The sequence below is a fragment of the Salvelinus namaycush genome, chromosome 29 (genome assembly GCF_016432855.1).
Source record: "Salvelinus namaycush isolate Seneca chromosome 29, SaNama_1.0, whole genome shotgun sequence".
NCBI lineage: Eukaryota > Metazoa > Chordata > Actinopteri > Salmoniformes > Salmonidae > Salvelinus > Salvelinus namaycush.
Genome location: NC_052335.1, coordinates 20,536,846 through 20,564,350, shown reverse-complemented (window position 1 = coordinate 20,564,350; position 27,505 = coordinate 20,536,846). Strand labels below are relative to the sequence as shown.

The window sequence follows — 27,505 nt, the reverse complement described above, 5'->3', positions numbered from 1 at the left end:
CCCCAAGAACTCGACACAGATTGACTAGATATGCTATCGATTGCTTTTTCTCTGTTGTGTGGCAGACTGTTGTAGTCGATTCATAGCTATAATCCGTATCCGATTTCGGATTTCCTGGTAGCATTAGGGTTTTGGGAAAGAACCAAATACATTTATTTTAGCTAGTCTTCTCTGAAAAGAAACACTTTCGTATGATTAGGGCATTTAGAGTACAGTGTAACTCTGGTATTACGACTCAGTTAACTTATACAGGGTGTCGGAAACAAAGCGCTGATTTTATTTGTTAAGGGAATCGGTTAGTCAGCTAGCTTTAGCTTTTAGCCTGCACTGTTGGACATGTCTGCCTCGGCCGGTGCCTCTCCGTCAGCCCAGGGCACGGCCCTGGTCAGTCCAGGCACGGGGATGTCCATGTTTCGGTGGCTTGAGGTTCTGGAGAAGGAGTTTGACAAGGCGTTTGTTGACGTCGATTTACTACTTGGAGAAATCGACCCAGATCAAGCTGACATCACATACGAGGGTCGTCAAAAGATGACAAGTCTCAGCTCCTGTTTTGCTCAGCTTTGCCACAAAGCCCAGACGATTTTTCAACTTAATCACAAAGTAGAGGTGAGCGCAAACTTGTCTTGTATAAATGCTAAAAAGGATGCGCATGATCATTTGATATGTTAATGGTGTACTTATGCTGTGTAGGCCAACAAGCTAGCTCCTAGTTAGCTAAATAGCTGTCAGAATTAGAATGTCCTCCATAGCTCTCTTCATGCATGACAGTGCGTCTCTGGACATCCAGTTGAGTGACCGGTCGAGGGTAGATGGCCCGACATAATCCCAAACAACAATTTCCGTACATTGTCCCTTCCTAAAAGTTTGAAATTGACCACTCAGTATCAATATCTGTTGTGTAACTTGTGTTGACAATCTGCATTTCTGCTCTGGCAATTGACAGAATAAGAATTAGGTGACAGTACACACACAATATTTGACAGCCACTTCACGTTGTGAGAAGCCATCAAATCTATTGATGAGAGAAACAGAAACAAGGATCATCCTGACCCTTACTCCACCATGTATGACCTTACCATGCTCAATAGCCATTGTTTGGTCAGTGGTGTAGTTGACTCTGTCAACACCTATTACTGCCTGTATGTAAATTGATACTGCATTTCAGCCTCTACCTTCAGCGCAGTATAGTGCTGAGACCAGGAATTCTGGCTTTACACAACCAGTTGGCACCCAACAACACCTACTACAAAGTCATGGCCTAAGGGTATATGACATGGCTAAAGTAAACCAAATCTGTGGAAAATCAGCTATGATTGGATTTGTGAAATGCCTGTTTTCTGTCCACTGGTTACGGCCGTTGGTGTGTGACCAATTAGATTTATGTTAAGATCTATTTAGAGAAAGTAGGTTAGATCTGTATTTTTACATTTTTAACTAGGCCTACATGTTTTCCACCTACCTAAGGTAGCTTTGAGCTAATGACAGGTTGACACAATGGTCACATTACAGCAGGAAGGTCAGGTCAGAAGCCCATGATAAAACACATCAAAGGCACCAAGGTAAGGGCATAGAAATGTCAAATACTGGAGCATGGGAAGTTCACTAATAATTGTCAGATTCCACATCAGCAGGAGCAGAAAATATTTTTGGTATTGCAGATTGTTCTGGCAATTCTCAAACTTCAATGGGAGGAAGGATGTTTGAAATGCTTTTTTCACAAACCATTGAGAATATCATGAAAGTAAGTGCCCATTTTAGGCCTATACATGCCTCCTGTGAGACCCTTTGATCGGTGAACAGTAGGCCTACATGATACAGACATCTTGGTATTAGAGGTCGACCGATTAATCGGAATGGCCGATTTAATTAGGGCCGATTTCAAGTTTTCATAACAATCGGAAATCGGTACTTTTGGACACCGATTTGGCCGATTTTTAAAATGTATGTTTTTTTTTACACCTTTATTTAACTAGGCAAGTCAGTTAAGAAAACATTCTTATTTTCAATGAAGTCCTAGGAACGGTGGGTTAACTGCCTTGTTCAGGGGCAGAACGACAGATTTTTACCTTGTCAGCTTGGGGATTCGTTTTTCCAACCTTCCGGTTACTAGTCCAACGCTCTAACCACCTGCCTTACATTGCACTCCACGAGGAGCCTGTATGGCAGGCTGACTACCTGTTACGCGAGGGCAGCAAGAAGCCAAGGTAAGTTGCTAGCTAGCATTAAACCTATCTTATAAAAAACAATCAATCTTAACATAATCACTAGTTAACTACACATGGTTGATATTACTAGTTTATCTAGCGTGTCCTGCGTTGCATATAATCGATGCGGTGCCTGTTAATTTCTCATCGAATCACAGCCTACACCAAACCTAACCATAAACATCAATGCTTTTCTTTAAAATCAATACAAAGTATAATCAAAGTATATATTTTTAAACCTGCATATTTCGTTAATATTGCCTGCTAACATTAATTTTTTTATAATTAGGGAAATTGTGTCACTTCTCTTGCGTTCCGTGCAAGCAGTCAGGATATATGCAGCAGTTTGGGCCGCCTGGCTCGTTGCGAACTGTGTGAAGTCCATTTATTCCTAACAAAGACCGTAATTAATTTGCCAGAATTGTACATAATTATGACATAACATTGAAGTGTGTACAATGTAACAGCAATATTTAGACTTAGGGATGCCACCCGTTAGATAAAATATGGAACGGTTCCGTATTCCCCTGAAAGAATGAACGTTTTGTTTTCGAAATGATAGTTTCCGGATTCGACCATATCAATGACCAAAGGCTAGTATTTCTGTGTGTTATTATGTTATAATTAAGTCTATGATTTGATATTTGATAGAGCAGTCTGACTGAGCGATGGTAGGCAGCAGCAGGCTCGTAAGCATTCATTCAAACAGCACTTTTGTGCGTTTGCCAGCAGCTCTTCGCAATGCTGAGCTGTTTATGACTTCAAGCCTATCAACTCCCGAGATTAGGCTGGTGTAACCGATGTGAAATGGCTAGCTAGTTAGCGGGGTGCGCCCTAATAGCGTTTCAAACGTCACTCGCTCTGAGACTTGGAGTAGTTGTTCCCCTTGCTCTGCAAGGGCCGCGGCTTTTGTGGAGCGATGGGTAACGATGCTTCGAGGGTGGCTGTTGTCGATGTGTTCCTGGTTCGAGCCCAGGTAGGGGCAAGGAGAGGGACGGAAGCTATACTGTTACACTGGCAATACTAAAGTGCCTATAAGAACATCCAATAGTCAAAGGTATATGAAATACAAATGGAATAGAGAGTAATAGTCCTATAATTCCTATAATAACTACAACCTAAAACTTCTTACCTGCGAATATTGAAGACTCATGTTAAAAGGAACCACCAGCTTTCATATGTTCTCATGTTCTGAGGAAGAAACTTAAACATTAGCTTTCTTACATGGCACATATTGCACTTTTACTTTCTTCTCCAACACTTTGTTTTTGCATTATTTAAACCAAATTGAACATGCTTCATTATTTATTTGAGTCTAAATTGATTTTATTGATGTATTATATTAAGTTAAAATAAGTGTTAATTCAGTATTGTTGTAATTGTCATTATTACAAATAAATGTTTAAAAATCGGCTGATTAATCGGTATCGGCCTTTTTTGGTCCTCCAATAATCGGTATCGGTATCGGCGTTGAAAAACCATAATCGGCCAACCTCTACTTGGTATTATTATTCTCTAAATTTAAAAGTTTCTTGATTCTTTAATACAATTTTCATTTATTCAATATCAAAAATATGAATCTCAACTACTGCAGCAGATTCTTGGGAGGGGCCACAGACCAGAACTAGAAGGGGTCTCAGGGTAGAGGAAGAGTAAACTGTTAAAATTTCAGATGTATTACATTTTACAAACATAAAGGCTCAAGATTAAGTTATTTAACATATAACTTCAGTAACTAAGGTCTCTCTTAAAGTATTTTAGCTCCCAGCCTGTCTGCTATTGTCTCCAGTCCTTTCTCCCCTTGAATGTGAGCAGCAGCAGCCTACTCAACTGTTTGGTCTGATTGGCTGAACAATCACACACATGATTGACTAATGAACCTCAGCTGCGCTCTATTAGCCTCCTAACTGGGGAGTGCTGGAAGGGCATTGTAAGAGGGTTTGCTGTTTACAGCACCACAACTACCCTTGTTGATTTTAAGACATATTATTTGGAACAATATACTCTACAAGTACATCACATTTCCAGAGTGGGCTCTCTGCTAATTCTGACGGTGTGATCAATTTTATGAGCACCACCAACACTGTGAATGGGAAAATGGATTCAAAGGGTTCTCCCACTGCTGGTGACTTTCTGAATGTGCAATCCTAAAGGAGAACTGTGATTGGTTAATGACCTGTAATGTCTATTTCTATGAAGAAGAACAAAAAATGGGTCATATCTTTTAAAAGTAGCAGAGAGCCCACTCTGGAAATGTGATGTGTTTGAAGAGTATATTGTTGCAAACACAGGGCTCTATGCTGACCTTAGTTTACAAGGAGCACGTCTGTGCCTCATTTGAAAAATGTAGGTGCACACAAAGACATTTAGGAACGCAATGAAAACTATGAGGTATTAAAGCTAGAATCCTTAATTCTTCTAGGCGCACCGGTGCTCCTAAATTAAAATTCCAGGTCGCACAGCAAAGTATTTAGGCGCATATGCAAGTCAAATGGTCGCACTGTAGAGCCTTGAAACAATATGTCTAAAAATAGGCAAAATCAAAAAGGGTCGTTTTGAGATTTTTTAAATGTTGAATAAATGAATGTGAAAATGTCTTTCATGAACTGGACATAGGCTACTCCATATTTGAGGGAGCACTAAAAGGAATATAAGTCTAAAAAGGGCCTAAAATCGACAATTTCATCATGATAAAAAAAATTATGTAAAAAGCATGTTAAACATCCTTCCTCCGAATGAAGTTCCTATGTGAGAATTGCCAGAACAGATCTGAGATGCCCAAAATATTTTCAGCAGTCGTGGAATCGCCCAATATTAATCTAGGTTCTCACACAGAAGACCATACATAACCAACGTTCTTTAGTAATACTAGTCTCATGCGAATAGGGCTCAAGAAGAGTTTTAGGTTGCCTAAAACCCTATTCGGACTGGATTAGTTTTACTGGGGAGGAAGGTTGGTGCAAATATGTGCATAAGCACAAAACACCACGTCTTTGTAATTTTAGTCCTGTTCGAATCTGCCATGTCAGTAATTTTTACATGGCAGGAGAGTAACAATTCCAGCCAGAATAACCAAATGTTTTTTTTGGCAAACTCCAAAATCATCTGATAATACTAGTCCCATGCGAATCGACATTCCTGTGTTTTGAGAGAAATGTCTGAGTTTGACAGGTGTTGCTTGCACTTTGAGCAAGGAAACTGACTCGATAAATTGAACAGTGCTGTGCATAGCCTATATATGAAGGGCCTAGATGTATCAACTTTCACAGGGAATGCTTTTGTTTATACGTTATGTGCGAATGAGTTGAACATTGCCAAATGCATCAATAAAAAATATTGCGTCTATTTAATGCAACCAGCATACAACTGAACTAAACGTTTGGAAATGACAAGTTCACTTCCTCATTCATAGCCTAAAACGCATATCAAGTGCATAAAATATCCTAATGATTATGAACACACTTTCTAAATTCAAATATTATGGCGACGCTATACCAAAGGTGGTTTGGTATGGTTTAGAAATTTGGGAACCAAGATCCTAACTGTTATAGGTTCTATTTTGCCATGTTTATCAGAAGTGTTGCAAAAACTTGTCAATAATCAACTGACTGGCTTTCTTGATGTCTATAGTATTCTCTCGGGTATGCAATCTGGTTTCCACTCAGGTCATGGATGTGTCATTGCAACCTTAAAGGTCTTCAATGATGTCACCATTGCCCTTGATTCTAAGCAATATTGTGCTGCCAAAGCTTTTGATACCGTAGACCATTCCATTCTTGTGGGCCAGCTAAGGAGTATTGGTGTCTCTGAGGGGTATTTGGGCTAGTTTGCTAACTACCTCAAAGAGTGCAGTGTATAAAGTCAGAAAATCTGCTGTCTCAGCCACTGCTTGTCACCAAGGGAGTACCCCAAGGCTCGACCCTAGGCCCCATGCTCTTCTCAATTTACATCAACAACATAGCTCAGGGAGTAGGAAGCTCTCTCATCCATTTATTTGCTAATGATACAGTCTTATACTCAGCTGGCCCCTCCCTGGATTTTGTGTTAAATGCTCTACAACAAATGTGGTTTGGTAAGAAGAATGCCCCTCCTCCCACAGGTGTTATTTCTACCTCTGAGGGTTTAGAGCTTGAGCTAGTCACGTCATACAAGTACTTGGGGGTATGGCTAGACAGTGCACTGTCCTCCTCTCAGCACATATCAAAGCTGCAGGTTAAAGATAAATCTAGACTTGGTTTCCTCTATCGTAATTGGTCCTCTCTCACCTCAGCTGCTAAACTAACCCTGATTCAGATGACCATCCTACCCATGCTAGATTAAGGAGACATAATTTATAGATCGGCAGGTAAGTGTGCTCTCGAGCGGCTAGGTGTTCTTTACCATTCGGCCATCAGATTTGCCACCAATGCTCCTTATAGGACACATCACTGCACTCTATACTCCTCTGTTAATATTTTATTTAACTAGGCAAGTCCGTTAAGAACAAATTCTTATTTACAATGACGGCCTACAGGGGAACAGTGGGTTAATTGCCTTGTTCAGGGGCAGAACGACAGATTTTTATCTTGTCAGCTCAGGGATTCGATCCAGCATCTTTTCGGTTTCTGGACCAATGCTCTAACCACTAGGCTACCTGCCGCCCCTAGTCTGTAAACTGGTCATCTCTGTATACCCGTCGCAAGACCCACTGGTTGATGCTTATTTAAAAAACACTTTTAGGCCTCACTCCCCCCTGTCTGAGATATCTACTGCAGCCCTCATCCTCCACATACAACACCCGTTCTGCCAGTCACATTCTGTTAAAGGTCCCCAAAGCACACACATCCCTGGGCCGCTCCTCTTTTCAGTTCGCTGCAGCTAGCAACTGGAACGAGCTGCAACAAACACTCAAACTGGACAGTTTTATCTCAATCTCTTCATTCAAAGACTAAATCATAGACACTCTTACTGACAGTTGTGGCTGCTTTGTTGGATGTATTGTTGTTTCTACCTTCTTGCCCTTTGTGCTGTTGTCTGAGCCCAATAATGTTTGTACCATGTTTTGTGCTGCTACCATGTTGTTACAGTCGAAGTTGAAGTTTACATACACCTTAGCCAAATACATTTAAACTCAGTTTTCACAATTCCTCACATTTAATCCTAGTAAAAATTCCCTGTCTTAGGTCAGTTAGGATCACCACTTTATTTTAAGAATGTGAAATGTCAGAATAATAGTTGAGAAGGATTTATTTCAGCTTTTATTTCTTTCATCACATTCCCAGTGGGTCAGAAGTTTACATACACTCAATTAGTATTTGGTAGCATTGCCTTTAAATTGTTTAACTTGAGTCAAATGTTTTGGGGAGCCTTCCACAAGCTTCCCACAATAAGTTGGGTGTATTTTGGCCCATTCCTCCTGACAGAGCTGGTGTAACTGAGTCAGGTTTGTAGGCCTCCGTGCTCGCACACACTTTTTCGGTTCTGCCCACAAATGTTCTAGAGGATTGAAGTCAGGGCTTGACTTTATTGTCCTTAAGCCATTTTGCCACAACTTTGGAAGTATGCTTGGGGTCATTGTCCATTTGGAAGACCCATATGCGACCAAGCTTTAACTTCCTGACTGATGTCTTGAGATGTTGCTTCAATATATCCACATCATTTTCCATCCTCATGATGTCATCTATTTTGTGAAGTGCACCAGTCCCTCCTGCAGCAAAGCACCCCCACAACATGATGCTGCCACCCCTGTGCTTCACGGTTGGGATGGTGTTCTTCGGCTTGCAAGCTTCCCCCTTTTTCCTCCAAACATAACGATGGTCATTATGGCCAAAAAGTTATATTTTTGTTTCATCAGACCAGAGGACATTTCTCCAAAAAGCACGATCTTTGTCCCCATGTGCTGTTGCAAACCGTAGTCCATCTTTTTTTATGGCAGTTTTGGAGCACTGGCTTCTTCCTTGCTGAGCGACCTTGCAGGTTATGTCGATATAGGACTTGTTTTACTGTGGATATAAATACTTTTGGACCCGTTTCCTCCAGCATCTTCACAAGGTCCTTTGCTGTTGTTCTGGGATTGATTTGCACTTTTCGCACCGAAGTACGTTTATCTCTAGGAGACGCATCTCCTTCCTGAGCGGTATGACGGGTGCGTGGTCCCATGGTGTTTATACTTGCGTGCTATTGCTTGTACAGATGAGCGTGGTACCTTCAGGCGTTTGGAAATTGCTCCCAAGGATGAACCAGACTACAATTGTTTTTCTGAGGTCTTGGCTGATTTCTTTTGATTTTCCCATGATGTCAAACAGAGGCACTGAGTTTGAAGGTAGGCCTTGAAATACATCCACAGGTACACTTCCAATTGACTCAGGCTACTTGACATCATTTATCAGAAGCTTATAAAGCCATGACATCATTTTCTGGAACTTTCCAAGCTGTTTAAAGGCACAGTCAACTTATTGTATGTAAACTTCTGACCCACTGGAATTGTGATACAGTGAATTATAAGTTAAATAATCTGTCTGTAAACAATTGTTGGAAAAATGACTTGTGTCATGCACAAAGTAGATGTCCTAACCGACTTGCTAAAACTATAGTTTGGTAACAAGAAATTTGCGGAGTGGTTGAAAAACGAGTTTTAATGACTCCAACCTAAGTGCATGCAATCTTCCGACTTCAACTGTATGTTATGTTGCTACCATGCTGTGTTATATGTTGCTGCCTTGCTATGTTGTCATCTTAGGTCTCTCTTTATGTAGTGTTGTGTTGTTCTCTTGTTGTGATGTCTGTTTTGTCCTATATTTATATAGTATTTATTTATTTTTATCCCAGGCCCCTGTCCCCGCAGGAGGCCTTTTGGTAGGCCGTCATTGTAAATAAGAATTTGTTCTTAACCGATTCTTAACTGACTTGCGTAGTTAAATTTAAAAAAAACTCTAGGTTTTTGTTGTAACTGTCAATTTGTTGCATAAAAAAAACGAATCCTGTCGAAACACATTACCACGTTCTCTACTAATACTATTCCTGTGCGAATAGGGTTTTATATCACGTGTCAAACTCATTCCACGGAGGGCTGTGTCACTGAGTTTTCTTGCCTCCTTTGTACTTGATAGATAAATTAAGGTCACCAGGGCTGCAGTCCAAACACTTAAAAGACACACCCTCGTCCACTTACCCTCGCCTTATGCCCTTGGGGGAATCCCCATCACCATCTTGGAGGGTGGTGCAAATGATTAGCCAAGCAAGGGAAGTTTGCAACGTAAGCCCCTCAGCCCTCGTTTTTAGTCGAGTTTGCGAGTGTACAATTATGTTCACTCCGGGGCCTAAAACACCCCATAATTCAATTCGTGACGATTGTACATCAGCTAAGAAAAGTCCGGCAAAACTTTAAATCTCAATATGAATATGGAGTCAAAATACAAGTGTAAGTAAAAACTAATGTAAAGAAGTTAGAAATTGTGCTACTAATGCACAAACACGTCTCGTAAAAGTAAGATGTTTTTGTTTGATTAGCTTTTGGAAATTGTAGAAATATTTTTTATCCTTCAGAAGTAGCTAGGCAGGCTAACGGTAGTTAGCAAATTAATTTGCTTGCTATCATACAGTAGGCATATTAATAATTATATAGTTAATATAGGTGGACATGCAATCATAATTGACTGTAGCGCATATTAAGCACCCACAAGCTACCAGTGGCTGAACACACAATCATCGCGGGATGAACAAGTGACGAATTTCCGAACAAGGGCAGTCCATTTTAAAAACCATTCCTTCCTCCCTCGCCCCTTGCCCTGCAAGTGTATACTCGTCAGACGTCATGAAACGTCATCAGAAGTGTCCACTTAATTTGAGGGCTGAGGGGATAGGGTGTGTCTTTTACGTGTTTGGACCGCAGCCTAAGTAGTAAGGAACTCCCCTCACCTGGTTGTCTTGATCTTTAATTGAAATTAAAAACCAAAGCCAGCAAGACTCTAGGCCCTCAAGGGATTGAGTTTGACACCCATGCCTTCTACTCATTGGGACTTTACTTAAAGAATAAGGCCAGAGGGGTGTGGTATATGGCCAATATACCATGGCTAAGGGCTGTTCTCAAGCATGGCGCAAAGTGGAGTGTCTGGACGCAGCCCTTAGCTGTGGTATATTGGCAATATACCACAAACCCCTGAGGTGCCTTATTGCTATTATAAACTGGTTACCAACGTAATTAGAGCATTAAAAACAAATGTTTTGTCATACCTGTGGTATACGGTCTGATATACCACAATTGTCAGCCAGTCAGCATTCAGGGCTCGAACTACCCAGTTTATAACAGCATATAAACTAGTGTTGGCTAAAAATGACCTAGTGTAGTTGCACCTTAACCCATTTTATTTGGTCTGTTGGCATGTTATTCTTAGCAATGCTGCTGTGCTGTCAGAATAGCTAGTAAACACTCATGAAAGTAGAGTAGAAGGTTTTCTAGACCTTGAAGGCTCAGATTGGTGAGTCAAGCCCATTTTTCCTGCCCAGCCATTGGAACTCATTGCGGGCATCCATTTCTAGATTCAGAATTTTGGCCAACTCAGAATTCCAGATGAATACAAGTGTAAATCGGCTAGATTTACATTTGGATCTATATTTGCTGAAGACCATAAGACTGAAGAGGAAGAATGTCTTCAGGTCCAGGGCCTCTCTGGTACCCAGATGTTCAGTGACTTAGTGTTTCTACAGGTAAGGACATTTGGTGTCTTGGCTGGTGCCTGTTTCAGACCCCATGAGGATGGGGTCCGCTGGTGTAATCTACTTTACCCCCTCCGTTAAAAATCTATTAAAACTATTCTTTATTTTCTCCATAGTCCTACTGAGACTTAAATGGGGGCTTTATCTACTTATGTGAGATGAATCAGTTTTGCATGTGTGTGAACCACTTAAAAAGCTTAACTGTGGAAGATGTAAGTCTGCCGGGGAATTGCTTCAGGGAATTACTTTCTGTCATTATGTTGCCAACACTTGAGACACAGTTTAGCTTTTTGCTCTTGTCGAGGGAGCAAGGTTTTTTTTATGCAAACAAAATAGATTGTAGAATAATGACCAAACATAAAGTGATGGCTCAGCTATTAAGAATTCCTCCGTCTCGGCTCCGGACTGTTACTCTGGCATATTTTATCAGGAAGAGGACAGGTCAGCTGGACCCGTGTCTTAGCCGTTCTGATTAGATTAGAGAGCACGGATATAGACACAAAAAAACGGAGCAAACTAGAATGCTATTTGGCCCAAAACCGAAAGTACACAGTGGCACAATACCTGACCACTGTGACTGACCCAAAATGAAGGAAATCTCTGACTATGCACAGACTCCGTGAGCATAGCCTTGCTATTGAGGAAGGCAGCCAAAGCAGACCTGGCTCTCAAGAGAAGACAGGCTTATGTGCACACTGCCCACAAAATGAGGTGGAAACTGAGCTACACTTCCTAACCTCCTGCCAAATGTATGACCACATTAGAGACACATATTTCCCTCAGATTACACAGACACACAAAGAATTCGAAAACAAATGCAATTTTGATAAACTCCCACATCTATTGGATGAAATACCACCATGTGCAATCACAGCAGCAAGATTTGTGACCTGTTACCACAAGAAAAGAGCAACCAGTGAAGAACAAACACCATTGTAAATACTATCTTTATTTATTTTCCCTTTTGTACTTTAAGTATTTGCGCATCATTACAATACTGTATATAGACATATGACACTTGTAATGTCTTTATTCTTTTGGAACTTTTTTGAGTGTAATGTTTACTGTTGATATTTTGTTTTGTTTATTTCACTTGCTTTGGCGATGGTTGGGGCTCCCAAGTGGCGCAGCGGTCTAAGGCACTGCATCTCAGTGCTAGAGGCGTCATGACAGACACCCTGGTTCGAATACAGACTGTATCACAACCTGCCGTGATTGGGAGTCCCATAGGGCGGCGCAGAATTGACCCAGCATCGTCCGGGTTTGCCTAGTTAAATAAATAAATAAAAATTCCATGCCAAAAAAGCCCCTTAAATTGAAACTTAAATTTAATATAGAGATCACTCTCAGTGACTCAGCCTCCAGCAAAGAGATGCCCACGTTCCACACTGTGTCACAATCAGGATGTCCTGCCCTTTTTGGTGTGTGTGTGTGTGTGTGTGTGTGTGTCACTGTTTCCCCCTACCTATCTTACATTTGAGAAGCTATAGAATATTCGTACTATAGAGTATTCTATTTGATTTAGACTGGGTCTCTATAATGAAGGCCTGACTATAACAGTGATAGATGAGTCTCTGTCCGAGGATGATGATAAATCATTTAGGAGACAGAGGCTGTTTAGTATTCAGTCAGATTCACATGATAAGCACACTCTTCTTTCATCATCATAGGTGGAGTGAATCCTAAAATATGAACCTCATTCATATCATAGATTAATTCATTCCCACGGCTGTGACGGGCAGGTGGCCCCAGTTCAATGGCATAAATAAATAAGTGATTTGTCTCTGAACCTAAGTCTGCTTCCCATGTTACCAAGCTCAGTAGGCTCCAGAGACTAGCACACTTTTACTGAGTGATTTTTTTTTTCAGGGTTTTGTTCGCATACAATAGACAACCCTGAGTGCAGGATTTGTAGGCCTATTCATTTTGGCAAAATTCATTCAGGCTTGAATAAATAGTAGCCTGCTTTCTAAGAAAAAACTTGTTAAAAATCTGGAAGAGAACAGAGAGAGAATGTAAAACAGACCAATCCAAAATCTAATTTGATCTGTGCTGGGATAATGGCATGGGCATGGCACACTGATTGCACTATATATAAATGATGAGGGTTCCTAAGAATCTTGGAAGTCAGAAGAAGCGTACACTTATGTAACTCTCTCCCTCCTCCAGGCTCAGCTGGTGGACCTGCGTTCGGAGCTGACTGACGTGCAGGCGGAGAACGTGGTGGTGGAGAGGGAGGTCCACGACCAGCTCCTCCACCTTCATGCCATGCAGCTGCAGCTTCATGCCAAGGCTGGACAGACTGTGGACTCTGACTCCATCAAAGACAGGATGGTAGGGCACCACACACACACACGACTGCTAATATATTTTTGGGGTATACCTGCCGAGGTTCCAGTGGGTCTGTAAAGTGGTAAATGGTGGTATTCTTCCCCACTGCTTGGCTGTGATTTTAACTCTGCCTTTCTAACCTTTGACCCCTTCTGTTCTTCTCACCTTAAGCCTGTTCCCTCAGTGGAGGAGATGGTAAGTGTGTGCATGTCGTCTGTGTGTCTGGTTTTGTGGTTAGTGATAGCTGTGCGTCTGTGTCTTGCATGTGTCTGTGCCTTGGTCTGTGTACTCATCCTAACCTCAAGTTTGGTCTTTTCCTGCTCTTGCTGACAACAGTTGCTCATTAATAAGTCCAACAGGCCCTCTATGGGGCTTGTGCTAGCAATGACTGACAGTGATATCAGATATGGAATTACTGTAGCATTGTTGTTTGTTATTGCCTATTCATGTATATTCGTGTTGCCCGATTTGATAGGAAAATGCATGTTTTGATACTTGGAAAGAGTTTTGTCTCAATAGTCAACGAAGCGCAAAGGGAAATAGGTACCACATAAATTACTACAAGACAAAAAAGCTCATTCAATCAAGCCAGATGGTCTTACAAAAGCAAAGCTTACTTTCATATCACTTAAAAAGTTTGAAAAAGTAGTAGAATGGGATAATGTCTTGGTGTGAGGTGAAAAGCATTCAATAGTTTATTTTGTAAGTTTGCAGTACGAATCACATTATTGTGGGAGCACCTCCGCTAAGAGTATGAATTAGGCTGTTTGAGATGTTTTGAACCCTAAGCAACCTGCATACACATAGTTTGAAGTACAATACCAACATAGCTACAGTAGTAGGTCAAAGCTGTGTGCTCTAAAACCTTGGTAGAGCATGGGTGAAGTAGGCATTGTGGTGCTCATGAATTTCCTTTTTTGGCTTCAGACGAATGCCTACTTCGCAATTAAAACAGTTTTTGTGCTTAATTGATATGTGATTGTGGTCATGTTTTCATCATAACAAATCAGAAAATGTAAGCAAATTTTCTCCAAAAGGAAATTACCAATTGTTCTGGTTGGCAATTTGATGCAAAGTTCTAAATGAACCAACTGGCTGTACCTGTGTTCTAAAGATTAAGTTCACATCTTTGACCCTTTGTTCAATCTCTAACTTAACCGCTATGGACAACTTGTTCATCATGGTCACCATAAGGATTAGTGCTTTGAACTTATAATAGCCAAATCCACAGTTACATATCTTGTGTGTCCTGTGTGTGTCTTGTCCTCAAGTAGATATTTAATTTAACTTTCATCTATACTGTATCCATGTTTGTCTTTGACATGGTATTTGTGGATGTAGCACAGCACTCGCTCTCTCTGTAGAGTTTAACTCAACTATTTATCTTCGCATGCGTGTGTGCGCGTGCGTGTGTGTGTGTGTGTGCGCGCCCGCGCCCTCCCGCCTGCCTGTGTGTAACAGGAGAGGGAGCTGCAGGCCAACAAGAAGGAGAAGGTGAAGGAGGTGAAGCTGGAGGCAGAGGTCAAGCTGCATAAGAAGGAGAATGAGGCCCTCCGTAGGCACGTTGCTGTACTGCAGGCGGAGGTCTATGGGGCCAGATTGGCAGCCAAGTACCTGGACAAGGAGCTGGCTGGAAGGTAACCCTAACCCTAGCTTAGACTGAAATAACCAATAATGCTGACTGTGGTAACTAGTTGTCTTTGGATCCATCATCTCCAGAGTACAGCAGATCCAGCTGCTGGGTCGGGACATGAAGGGGCCCGCTCACGACAAGCTGTGGAACCAGCTGGAGGCTGAGATCCACCTCCACCGCCACAAAACAGTCATCCGGGCCTGTAGGGGGCGCAACGACCCCAAGAAACCCCTAGCGTCTCCAGTGGGGCATGTGAGTGGACATCAGGGTAGAGGGGTTTGATTCTCATTGTAGTGAAAATATTTGTTTCCTCTTTGTGTATCGCTAATTGTTTGCTTGTTTTATCTCTCCCTCAGGAAACAGACATACTGAAGAAGACTCAAGGAGTTGGTCCTATTCGTAAAGTAGTGCTGGCCAAAGAAGATCACGAGGGACTTGGAATTTCAATCACGGTAAACTCCACCACCAATTTTTGCCCAAACCAGAAAATGTTAAATGCTATGTCTCAACCCATAGTGTGATGCTCATCTGTAATGGTCCATGCCCTAATATTTATGTGCATGTCTGTGTGTTATTTCTGGATGGACAGGGTGGTAAGGAACACGGGGTACCCATCCTGATCTCAGAGATCCATCCTACCCAGCCTGCAGAGCGCTGTGGGGGGCTCCATGTGGGCGATGCCATCCTGGCTGTCAACAGCATCAACCTGAGGGACGCCAAACACAAGGAGGCTGTCACCATCCTCTCACAACAGGTCAGACTCAGCCCCAGGAAGAGAGAAGGGTTGCATCTTGAATTTATGACTGTATGTATTATGACGTGACAAGCTACAGTGGAAGAGTTGACTACAGCATATACAGCTTGGGACCAGGCTAAGTAAAACCATAGTAAAAAGCGAATACATTCCTTTTGTGATCCACATTTCAAAAGCCTTTTGTCACCCTCTCTGTGACACCCAGTTAGTGTTTAGCCTGGGGGTTCCAACTTTTACTGAGTCAGTCATGTCTATCCTTAACTTTAGTCAGCCCACACTCTCTAGAGTAATTGAATGAAGGTTCATGCTGGGGTTGGTTCATTTAGCCTGTGGGACTGCTGCTGTGGATAGGGGAAAAACAGTTAATCATGCCTCGGCAAACAAACAAACCAACTAAGCTTTTGGGTAACCTATTGTTAAGTTTTCTCTCACACTGCCGTGTGTGTCTGTCTGTGTCTGTCTGTCTGTGTCTGTCTGTCTGTCTGTGTCTGTCTGTCTGTCTGTGTGTCTGTCTGTGTGCGTGTCCGTCTGTGCGTGTCCGTCTGTGCATGTCCGCGTGTGCGCGTGTCCGTTTGTGCGCGTGTCTGTTTGTGCGCGTGTCTGTTTGTGCGCGCGTCTGTTTGTGCGCGCGTCTGTTTGTGCGCGCGTCTGTTTGTGCGCGCGTCTGTTTGTGCACGCGTGTGCGTGTCTGTTTGTGCGCGTGTCTGTTTGTGTGTGTGTGTGTGTGTGTGTCTGCGTGTGTCTGCCTCTGTGTTTCCCAGAGGGGAGAGATAGAGTTTGAGGTGGTGTACGTGGCCCCGGAGGTGGACTCTGACGACGAGAACGTGGAGTATGAGGATGACAGCGGCCATCGCTACCGCCTCTACCTGGATGAGCTGGAGGAGGGGTCAGCCGCCAGCAGGAACAACGGCACAGCAGACTCAGCATCACTACAAGGCAAATTATCTCTGCTGTACCTCAGTCCTGGGCTTTCATTGATCATAAAAAACGCACACGTAGTTGTCACAGTAGTAGGGCTTTATTTTCATGTACGTGCATTTTAAAGGGTTTTTACTTCACATTCACTTGCATTATAAAAATGGGAGTCTGTGTTAATTGTCATACTCATACTGACCTTGTGCCATACCCGGATATTCGGTAGTACCGGCACTGAGCACATGGGGTGCCATTTTGAAACCACACTGAGCCTCTGAGTACGGAACAAAAATATAAATGCAACATGCAACAATTTCAACGATTTATACGGCGTTACAGTTCATATAAGGAAATCAGTCAATTTAAATAAATAAATTAGGACCTAATCTATGGATTTCACATGACTGGGCAGTGGTGCAGCCATGGGTGGGCCTGGGAGGGCATAGGTCCACCCACTGGGGAGCCAGGCCCAGCCAATTAGTTTTTCCCCACAAAAGGGCTTTATTACAGACAGAAATACTCCTCAGTTTCATCAGCTGTCCGGGTGGCTGGTCTCAGACGATCCCGCAGGTGAAGAAGCCGGATGTGGAGGTCCTGGGCTGGAGTGGTTGCACGTGGTCTGCAGTTGAGAGGCCGGTTGGATGTACTGCCAAGTTCTCTAAAACAACGTTGGCGGCGGCTTATGGTAGAGAAATGAACATTCAATTATCTGGCAACAGCTCTGGTGGACATTCCTGCAGTCAGCATGCCAATTGCACGCTCCCTCAAAACTTGAGACATCTGTATTGTGTTGTGTGACCAAACTGCACATTTTAGAGTGGCCTTTTATTGTCCCCAGCACAAGTTGCACCTGTGTAATGATCATGCTGTTTAATCAGCTTCTTGATATGCCACACCTGTCATGTGGATGGATTATGTTGGCAAAGGAGAAATGCTTACTGACAGGGATGTAAACAAATTTGTGCACAAAATTGGAGAGAAATAAGCTTTTTGTGTTTAAGGAACATTTCTGGAAGAAAAAAAAATTCAGCTCATGAAACATGTATATTTTTGTTCAATATACATGTAACATCCCATAAAGATTGCTAACTAAATGCTAACAAGCGCATTGCAAACATTTTATACAGTCTCTGACCTAAAGTATTTGCAGGACAGACATCGCAGCTCATAAAGTTATACAAGTAACTCAAAAATGTTACTCACAGTTGGCTGCACATGCAAAACAAATATTAGACATTAATGCTCTTGATCCAGGAAGGGATTCTCTGCTGTTACCAAGCGATACTTGATTTTGGATGACGCTAACCACTTAGCACAACTGAGGAGCATTTTAGACAGTTAACTTAATAGTTATAAGATAACTAGCTGGCAAACATTTAGTTGTGAATTCCATACTGTAACTAGATCACCTGGCGTGTGCTGCACAACAGTGAGAGACTCACACGGCTCCGGTGTCTCTTCGTTGAGTGCTTGTAAACAAACACAACATGACTAGGGAACACTGGTAAGCTTCAGAATGAAAAATAATGTGACAGGTGAAATGAACGCAACCTTTTTTATCACCTAACATATTGCACAAGTTGACTACAGGTATTTACTTAAAAAGCAGAAAAAATATTCAATGTATAAAAAAAATTCAAAGAAATTTCAACGGTATTGACGGTATTAAAAAAACATAAAATCTATATTTTTTTGTCACATAGGCCAAATACAACCGAATATACCTTGTAGTGAAATGCTTACTTAAAAGGCCTTAACACTTATTTTTCTTAACTGCATTGTTGGTTAAGTATTTACAAAAATAAACTGAAGTTAAAAAAAATGTAATTACAAATATAGAAGGAAAATTAGAAAAATAATTAGAGCAACAGTAAAATAACAGTAGTGAGGCTATATACAGGGGGTACCGGTACAGAGTCAATATGCGGGGGCACAGGTTAGTTGAGATAATTGAGGTAATATGTACATTGACTATGCATGGATAATAAACAGAGTAGCAGCAGTGTAAAATCGATGGTGGGGGGGAGATGATGCAAATAGTCCTGGTAGCCATTTGATTAGCTGTTCAGGAGTCTTATGGCTTGGGGGTAGTAGAAGCTGTTAAGAAGCCTCCTGTGGCTATTTCCAAATACCCTGATATACAGTATACCGCCCAAGCCTAGTAAATGGACTTTAGACTGCCACAATACCATATGAGCATATGTGAATGAACAGAAAATATGGCATATCAGCTGGTACAAGAGTGATAGATGTTACATTAAGGAGAGAGTGTGTATTCATGTTTTCTCTATGTGCTTGCAGCAGCCCTGGAAAAGATGTCCGTGGGTGACGGCCCAGAGAACGGAGACACAGGGATCTTCAGTGAGACGCCATCGGAAGAGACCCCGTCTAAGACCGCTGAGTCCGGAAAGAGCACCTCCTAGAGGGGCAGGGAGGATCTGGAGGAATGGGGGAGGGGTGATAGGGGGGTGCAGAGGAGGAGGGAGAAGAGCTGAAAGACTGGACTACACATGTATTTTTGTACTATACTGTATGAGATTTGAGAGACTGGACTGCATCAGAGTCCAATGGAGGATGTATGAGGGGAGAAATGGGGATAAAGTCGGCTCATCATTAAGTCGTCATGGAAACGCACTCAAAGCTCTGTTAAATTTATGTTACTATCTTTGCAACGGTGAGGAGCCAATGAGAGAAGACCACAGATTGAGGAGAAGATGTGGGTCTAGATGATTGAATGGATGGACTGAGTGGTATTTTTCTGTGTGTATAGTTACTGATCCTATTTGCCCCCACATTAAGACTACACTTCCTTACTGTGAGACTGCCCTGCTGGTAATGAATACTGTTTTACTAGGCTGAGGAAATCTTCTCTCTTCATAAATGTTGGCTTTTATTTATCTCTTACACATGTAGCTTGTGTAGAGGGGTTTCCCTCAACTGTAATGTTCATCTTCTACCACTGATTATGATCTCAATGTTTATTCCCATGTCAAACCTGCACCGCTGTAAGATCCACCTACCAGTAGGCTTAGCCCTCAAGTGTTCAGAATATAGAACAGCCACATTCACCTATTGGATGTCGAAACAGAATGTACAGTCAGGGAAAGACTTGTCAGAATTCAAAGGATTTCAACTATTAGGGTGTGCCCTCTGTGTTTGATCAATGGTATCACAGAATGTTACCATAGTCCTCATTACACATTTGAATTTAAAGATGGGGCACTCTGAGCAATGCATCTTGTGTGCTACCTCGTTGTCTTCATACTGTTCAAAGTCCTTGCCGTTTACTCTGAGGCACACACACTGGCTAATGTTCTCTGAAAACAAGTTCTGTATGACAAAGTTTCTGGTATCTCTGGAAGTATTTCTTTCATATATATATATATATATATATTACCACAAGCTCCATTGCCAGAAATTAGAAGTGCAATATCTTTAAACTCAACTAGGATTTCTCCTTTACCGCCTTTGTTCTTGTCCCTTTTCACACAAAGTACATATCTTGCTTGTCCCTGAAGTCCTTCGCTGTATTGTTTTCCCACCCTTCTCTATTACTGGTGTGCTGTGATCTTGTATCAGTGGCTGTGTTTTCAGACTCGTTAGGACCCAAAGATGACTGACCGCAGCGTGTCGGCTGTACTGTGTTCTGATATTAAGAGCTGTCAGAGGGTTATCAACCTGTTGAGGGATGGGAGTTTCCAGCTTTAATCTATGAATTTCACACAACCAAAAGGTTTGTGTACATGCAAACAGGTTTTTATGCACTGAAGATCAATTTAAAAATAAAATCCACAAACTATCATCTTTGAGACTATAGAAAGTTATGCGTATGTGTGTATTAGCTGTTTTAAAACATGAAATCAGTGCATTTCTGTAGATCATATTGGAATTTAGCTACTGTAGTAGCTAGCATCTCTCTACTGTACTCATTACAAATGTACCCCCATAGAGGGACTGATGGGTTGAGGTGGTCATGACAACCTGCAGCCTTGTTCCAATCTTGACCTCATTCATAGCTAATCTGCAGTTACTGTTTATTTAATTTTTTATCTACACTAAACAAAAATGTAAATGTAACATGTAAAGTGTTGGTCCCATGTTTCATGAGCTGAAATAAAATATCCTAGAATTTTTCCATATGCACAAAAAGCTTATTTCTCTAAAATTTGTTTGTGTCCCTGTTAGTGAACATTTCTCCTTTGCCAGGATAATCCATCCACCTGACAGGTATGGCATAACAAGAAGCTGCATGAATGTCCACCAGAGCTGTTGCCAGGGACTTGAATGTTATTTTCTCTACCCTAAGCAGCCTTCAATGTCGTATTTGAGAATTTCGCAGTACGTTCAACCAGCCTCACAACCACAGACCACGTGTAACCACTCCAGCCCAGGACCTCCACGTTTCTTCACCTGCAGGATTGTCTGAGACCAGCCACCTGGACAGCTGATGAAACTGAGGAGTATTTATTTCTGTAATAAAGTCCTTTTGTGGGGAAAAAAATAATTCTGATTGGTTGGGCGTGGCTCCCAAATGGGTGGACCCTCCCAAGCCCATCCATGGCTGTTCCCCTGCCCAATCATGTGAAATCCATAGATTAGGGCCTCATTTATTTATTTCAATTGACTGATTTCATTATATGAACTACAACTCAGTTAAATCAGTTAAATTGTTGCATGTTGCATTTATATTTTTGGTCAGTATAAATTGCGCTTTGATCAAACTCAAATGCTCTTCATGAAGGACGTGTCCAAGCCAAGGACAGTTCCCTGCTTAACGTTAGTGAAATGACACACAGTGGCACTAGACACAGACATCGTGTGTCACCTGAACACTGGCGCAGCATGTCATAGAGAATGTTCACATCGCTTGTTGCCAGTGCTTTTGACTGAAGAAACAAAGGCTCCCTTTTTAGACACAGGTTTTACCTGACCTTGTTTTCTTTGCTTTTGAGGAATAAAATAACTTATTTTTGTCATAAAATGTGTTTCTGAAATCTTGGATGATTTGGTATAAATGTCATATCTGTAGTTAATGTATAACATGAAACCTTTGAATAAACTTCAATGTATTTGCCCAATCTGGTCTGTATAGTGTATGTGTATAGCCTGTCTTCCTTCAATATATGAAAGGGAGATCATCTTCACTAGGTTGAAATGTGAAGATCCACATTTCTGACAATGAGAAGCAGACAATGATTAAACTGGAAGTTATTTTTCTGTTGTGTACTGTTACTATTGCTTTTCTTCAGTGAACTACAATGAACACCAGGGGGAGATGTAAACGCTAGAACCACTAGTAGTGCATTCTGAGTTTTATCAATACAGCACATAGAAACAGCAGTCGTCAATTATTCACAGTGAATAGACACATACTGAACATTTAGCAAACGAAAGAACATACAGTTACGATTCATATCAAACTGCTAAGGACTTCATACAGAATAATTATTTATCCAAATACTTGTAAACACGCTCCAGTTTTAGGTTAATGTTTTTCCTGCCATTTAGAATATACCAATGGGACACAGTTCAAAACTGATACTCTTCAAGCTCACATGAACAAAGCTAAAATCACAAAGTCGTCAGTCCGCAAGAAGAGACATGACAGGAATTTGTGGGGATAAACTGAATAGCCAGGAGCAGTGTGGTCACTGAGAGAGCTGCTCTGAGTCTGAGCTTTCAGGTAGCTTTGGGTTGGAGGTGTAAACGGTGCTCCACACCCCTGTGTGAACGCGCTGGACTAGGCCCAGCCCACTGGCAGACATGACCTCACACACACCCGCTCTCATCACACACTAAGGACCATAGCCACAAACAGTCTCTTCTCAGACTAAGGTTATCTCCACCAGACCACCACTCTAACCCCCGCTTATGGAGAGACCAGTAATGTGTTATCAGGGCCCTCAGTGAGGCTGTCATACCCCCAAATCAGCCCTCTCCCCTCTTCTCCTCAGCTGGGCCCAGAGCTGGGAGGACTGGGCAGCAGCTGCTACTCCCAGACTGACACCAAACTACCACATTCCTCCACAGACAGAAACAGGCGGAGTGCTGGTGGAGGTGCTGGGACTGGAAAGCCGGTTGTCCCAGGGCTGAGGCTAGGCTGCTGAGACACATTTTCACATAGTAAAGAGACCTTGACATGTGGAAGTCAACTGCTGGTTTTTATTCAGGGCTCAGTTTACAGCCAACAGTCAGTAGACACACTTTGAATGAGAGTGACAAACTTTTTGCAACGATCAGACGGAGTACTGTACGTATGTAACAGTATAACTTTAAACCGTCCCCTCGCCCCGACACGGGCGCGAACCAGGGACCCTCTGCACACATCAACAACGGTCGCCCACGAAGCATCGTTACCCATCGCTCCACAAAGGCCACGGCCCTTGCAGAGCAAGGGGCAACACTACATCTAGGTTTCAGAGCAAGTGACGTAACTGATTGAAACGCTACTAGCGCGTACCCGCTAACTAGCTAGCCATTTCACATCCGTTACACTTACATACAACCCCGCTCGAAAGATCTCCACAAAATATTTCACAGAAATTAAAGAGTTCTTAGTTACATCCTAAGGTCTCTCTTTCGTTCACAGCAGCAAAACCACACTCACTGGTGCTTTTAATATAGTCGACAGCACAGGACAGCAATTCTATTTTTTTTTTCTTTACTCTTGGCAATAAACATGTTCAAACTATGCACATGTATGTACACACTGTAGTAATGGTACCATTTAACATGGCTTTGTGTTCAACATCCATTTAAAAAAGTACAGGCCTTTACAGTAGTTCTTGATCTAGTTCAGTTAAACAGATCATATAAAAACAGCTCTGTGATGTGTTGTAGTCCAGTTGTACTCCCCTAAATCCCCAGCTGGGTGTTTCTAAATATGCCAGACTAACTGTACACTCTCTCCCATTGCCTATTCATGGGCTCTCTGCCCACACTGGCCAGATCTGCCTCCAGACTTTGATACAGAGCAGCGATGCAGCCGCTCGGCTTTAGAGCATAGAGCCACCTGCAACATGGTAACAGAACCCCCATTGTGGGGGACCCCATGCGGTGACACCAGTCCTTTCAGTCACAATGTGTCCTTACAGTTCTCTGTTAAGAGCCAACTCCACTGACTGCATAAATCGCCCTATAGTAGGACCCGCTGGGGACACACAAATCTGCCACTTTAAACTGGGTGCTGCTTTACTTAACAAGCACTCTGCTTCCTCTATGTCTTCCTGCTGAAAACAGCTTCACCTCAGACCGAGAGATTCTGAAAGCTTTATCACGACCTCAAAATATACTGTACAGTTAAGGAACCGAGTCACATTATTTCAATCTTATGTTACAGTCACAAACATCAGTCACAGTTGAGAATGAGGGGAGGTATTTTCCCATTTTTAGGGACATGTCCTGTCTCATCACTATTTGCTTTTTAATAAATCACCTCATAACGAGGAAAATAAAAGTAATCATCTGTATTTTGATGTCTGCTTGCACAGCCTCCGAGATGCATCCAGTTCATCCTGTAGGTCCGTTTCACACAGCAAACACAAACACTGTCGTCTCCCGCATGCCGGAAGTCAGTTGAGAAATAATTTACCATTTAGATGAGATTGGTTGTGTTTACTACAGTGAGTTCCGTCTAAAACGGCCGTGAACTGATGGAAATCACAGTTTGACAGTTTGTCCTGTAGTCCCATAGATGTTCCATCATCAGGTTCCTCCAGAGCTGCCCTCAGGGTCTGGTCGATGGTCCGGCCTGTGGCCAATGGCGGGTGCCACCCTCACACAGTCCCTGGGGCTGGAGTAGCTCTCCAGCTCTGCCAGCTTGGCCTGGGGTCTCTGGTAGTCTGAGCAGCCACAGCTCTTGCTCTGGGCCACAGGCTTGTTCACCTTGGGGCTGTCGTAGACCCCCTCAGAGTTACTGTGTCCCCGGTCTGTTTTGACCTGGGGGATTTGGTAGCCCCCGGAGGAGCCCACCCCTGCTTTCCTGTCCATGGTTTTAAAGGAGGGAGTCTTGCTGAGGACAATCCCTGGAACGCAGTAGTTGGCCGGGTCTGGCAGGAAGCCATCCTTGTGGAAGGTGTGGCGCTCGATGATGGGTGTGGCGTACTCTGGCTCCTGGTTGGTGAGGGGCAGGGCGTACTGGTTGGCTGTGTGCAGGTAGTTGTAGTGGGTGGACGGGTCGCTAGGGTCCTCCTTGGTCTCGGTGTCCATGGGCCTGAACGTAGAGCCCTTCCTGGTCACTGTGCCCGTCCCAATCATCAGAGGCTGCTGGTACTCTGGAGGACACAAGGACACAGGTCACTTAAGAGCAGAACTTTATTACCAGTGCCATGGTGATCAAACGTGACTGTTTTGGAATGAGCATATTCAAAATTCAAAAGGCACTTGCACATCTGTGTAACGGCAGTCTACTTCGTCCTCCTCCTCAGACGAGGAGAGGCGAGAAGGATCAGAGGACCAATACGCAGCGTGGTAATTTTCCATAATGAATTTAATCAACACAAAACAATACACTATACAAAATAACAAAAGAACATACCGTCACAGTCCTAGCTGGTGCAGAACACAAACACAGAGACAGGAAATAACCACCCACAATCCCCAACACAAAACAAGCCACCTTTATATGATTCTCAATCAGGGACAACGATTGACAGCTGTCTCTGATTGAGAACCATATTAGGCTGAACACAGAAACAGACGAACTAGACACACAACATAGAATACCCACCCCAACTCACGCCCTGACCAACTAAACACATACAAAACAACAGAAAACAGGTCAGGAACGTGACAATCTGAGCTATCTTTTTTGCAGGTGCATGGTAACAGCTGAACAAAATGAGAAAAAATAAGAAACCCGCACACCACTCTTGATAGTATCACTGCTCTTTATCAAGCCCTACGTATCGGCCTCAAGGCCTTCGTCAGAGCTTTCAAAACACCAACTTCATTGTTTTCACTCAGTTATAATGAATAATATGACTCCTTTATATATCAAAAGGACACGATTGTCTTTCAACACAGACATGCTCCCTTTCATTGATCTGCATTTACTGGTAGCAGGTTTATAGTGATCTATCTCAATATTCAACCCTGGCAGAGTATGTGAATCATCAATAATTGGTGCCCTAAAGGAAAGCTGTGGATTATTAACAGCAACAGAAGGCCATTATTCATCTGGCTGCCTCTTAGCCCGTCAGGAACTGTTCAGCAGACTACTAGAGGACTTCCCAAAGTCAAGGATTACACTAGCTAGCCTCCTGCTGGCTCCAGCTTTGATGATCAATCCTCTCTAGCTCCACCAGAATTACATTGAATTACTGATACGAGCCAGAGAAGAGAGGATTGTCACTGAAGTCTTCTTTGTATGGTTCGTTCAGACACTGAGACAGGAGCTTACAATGAGTTCTAGATTGCTTTGGCCATGGACTGAGAAGAGAACTGTAAACTAATCACCACAGAGTGTTTCACGGTTACTGTGAGTGGGGTTATGTCTGTAAAGAATGGAGAGCTTCACAACACACTGACTGGGCTGTGGAGTTATTATGAATCAATACAAGTAACTCAGATACTCATGGAGGAAAATGGAAGTTCAATAGGTGGTGGTGCCTCCATAGGCTCTTGAGCTGGGATGACAGGTGTGTGGGTGTATGGGCATACATCTCTGTGTGTGCATGTGTCCTCACCTGCCATGGTGCTGGTGACCAGGTCTAGTTTCTGCATGGGGTCCTTCTCTGAGCTGTAGCTGATGGTGAACTCTGTGGACTGGTGCCTGGCAAACGGCTGCTTGATCTGCTTCCAGCAACCTGAGCACCGAAAGCAGGCAGAGACAGTAAAAAGACAATGGTTAACTCCACAGACAGACAGACATAATGACAGGAATCTAGCAGGGACAACACAGAGATAAGCACCAAATTACAGCTGACCGGCTGGTTTAAACTGCTGAGGCTTCCATATGTGAGCTATTCTTTTAGAGACGCCAGGAACGAGAGTCATGCTCTACTATAGATCTGGTTCTGTTTCAAATTCTCTGTCTGCTTTAGTCATGTGGAGGATAGAAGTGGATGAGGGCAGGGCAAGGGGGGTGAGATGCTGGCAGTTGGACCTATGCTTATGGATGTGGCCCGGTGTGCTTGCTGGAGCGCGTCTGTCTGCTCTCAGAGACAAGCCCTGACCGGCTTTCACTACCCACAACCCCCCACCGCACAGACTGACAGACATGTTGTCACAGATCAATAAAGCTGGCATCTGTCAGTTTCATTAAAGCAGTCATGATGATAAGGAACAATATACAACCTGTTAGCTGACTGGGTATTAGCATAACAACATGGATTTTTCTATTGCTTATATTTTCCTGCCTATAGCTTATTTCTAAGGCTCATCTTCACCATACAAATGATTACATTTGATGTACGGTACGTATGACATCTTTGACAAAGTAAAGACTAACATTCGGCTTCATTGCTATGACAAAGAGATGAGTTGAGAGATTGTTCGCTGACCTGTTTTCTGGGTATCAGAGGATCCGTATGAGTTCTCCTTTGTCTTCTTCCTGTGACAGAAAGACAAATGCTGGGGTGAACTCCAGTGACAGGGAGGACAGGGATGCCCCCTCGCCCTTTCCCATGATAACCTCCTGGGAGGGAAGGTGGCGCTGAGACAGGGGGATGTAGGGTCGGCTTTATCCCCTATACACACAACTGCCTGGCTCTGCTGTGTACCCTTTTCTCGTTTATCTTCGTTTCACCCTCTCTCTCTTCTCTCTAGGGACTCATGCAGTGGCCACATGTTCTGACCCATGACCCCTTAAGCCCCTCTCCCTACCACCTCCAATAATTCTGTGCTGGACTCTGATGTGTCTCTGACTGGTTCTAATTTTTACAGATCGGACAGAATTGGCAGAGGTGGGGGTGTTGCCACATATACAGTACCAGTCAAAATTTTGGACACACCTACTCATTCAAGGGTTTTTCT

General features: G+C 42.8%; 2 protein-coding genes across 4 annotated transcripts in view; one reads left to right on the top strand and one right to left on the bottom strand.

The window, feature by feature from the left end:
• Positions 1 to 98: 98 nt before the first annotated feature.
• Positions 99 to 20,680, top strand: LOC120024083 (Golgi-associated PDZ and coiled-coil motif-containing protein-like). Of its 3 annotated transcripts, none has more exons than XM_038968205.1 (9): positions 99 to 606; positions 13,068 to 13,232; positions 13,401 to 13,424; positions 14,691 to 14,866; positions 14,949 to 15,114; positions 15,219 to 15,314; positions 15,452 to 15,616; positions 16,378 to 16,552; positions 18,836 to 20,680. In XM_038968205.1, the coding sequence occupies exons 1-9, from the start codon at positions 337 to 339 to the stop codon at positions 18,952 to 18,954; spliced, it is 1,356 nt and encodes a 451-aa protein (XP_038824133.1). In that variant the 5' UTR covers positions 99 to 336; the 3' UTR covers positions 18,955 to 20,680. The 3 variants fall into 3 exon arrangements, with proteins under 3 accessions (XP_038824133.1, XP_038824132.1, XP_038824134.1); XM_038968204.1 differs by having other exon boundaries at positions 18,833 to 20,680; XM_038968206.1 differs by lacking the exon at positions 13,401 to 13,424 and having other exon boundaries at positions 18,833 to 20,680.
• Positions 20,681 to 22,956: 2,276 nt separating this feature from the next.
• Positions 22,957 to 27,505, bottom strand: part of dcbld1 (discoidin, CUB and LCCL domain containing 1) — a 43,787-nt gene continuing 39,238 nt past the window's right edge. The window contains exons 13-15 of the mRNA XM_038968207.1: positions 27,034 to 27,083; positions 26,218 to 26,337; positions 22,957 to 24,804 (exon numbers count right to left, since the gene is read on the bottom strand). Of these exons, the coding sequence (XP_038824135.1) occupies positions 24,236 to 24,804; positions 26,218 to 26,337; positions 27,034 to 27,083 (739 nt within the window). The 3' untranslated portion in view covers positions 22,957 to 24,235. The remainder of the gene's footprint in view (positions 24,805 to 26,217; positions 26,338 to 27,033; positions 27,084 to 27,505) is intronic.

What these genes read in the sequence shown, in the direction of transcription:
- LOC120024083 (XM_038968204.1), top strand. Translation starts at nt 337, where the DNA reads ATGTCTGCCTCGGCCGGTGCCTCTCCGTCAGCCCAGGGCACGGCCCTG. An exon ending in GACTTGGAATTTCAATCACG is followed by an intron (nt 15,315 to 15,451) that starts GTAAACTCCACC and finishes CTGGATGGACAG; the next exon opens with GGTGGTAAGGAACACGGGGT. An exon ending in AGACTCAGCATCACTACAAG is followed by an intron (nt 16,553 to 18,832) that starts GCAAATTATCTC and finishes ATGTGCTTGCAG; the next exon opens with CAGCCCTGGAAAAGATGTCC.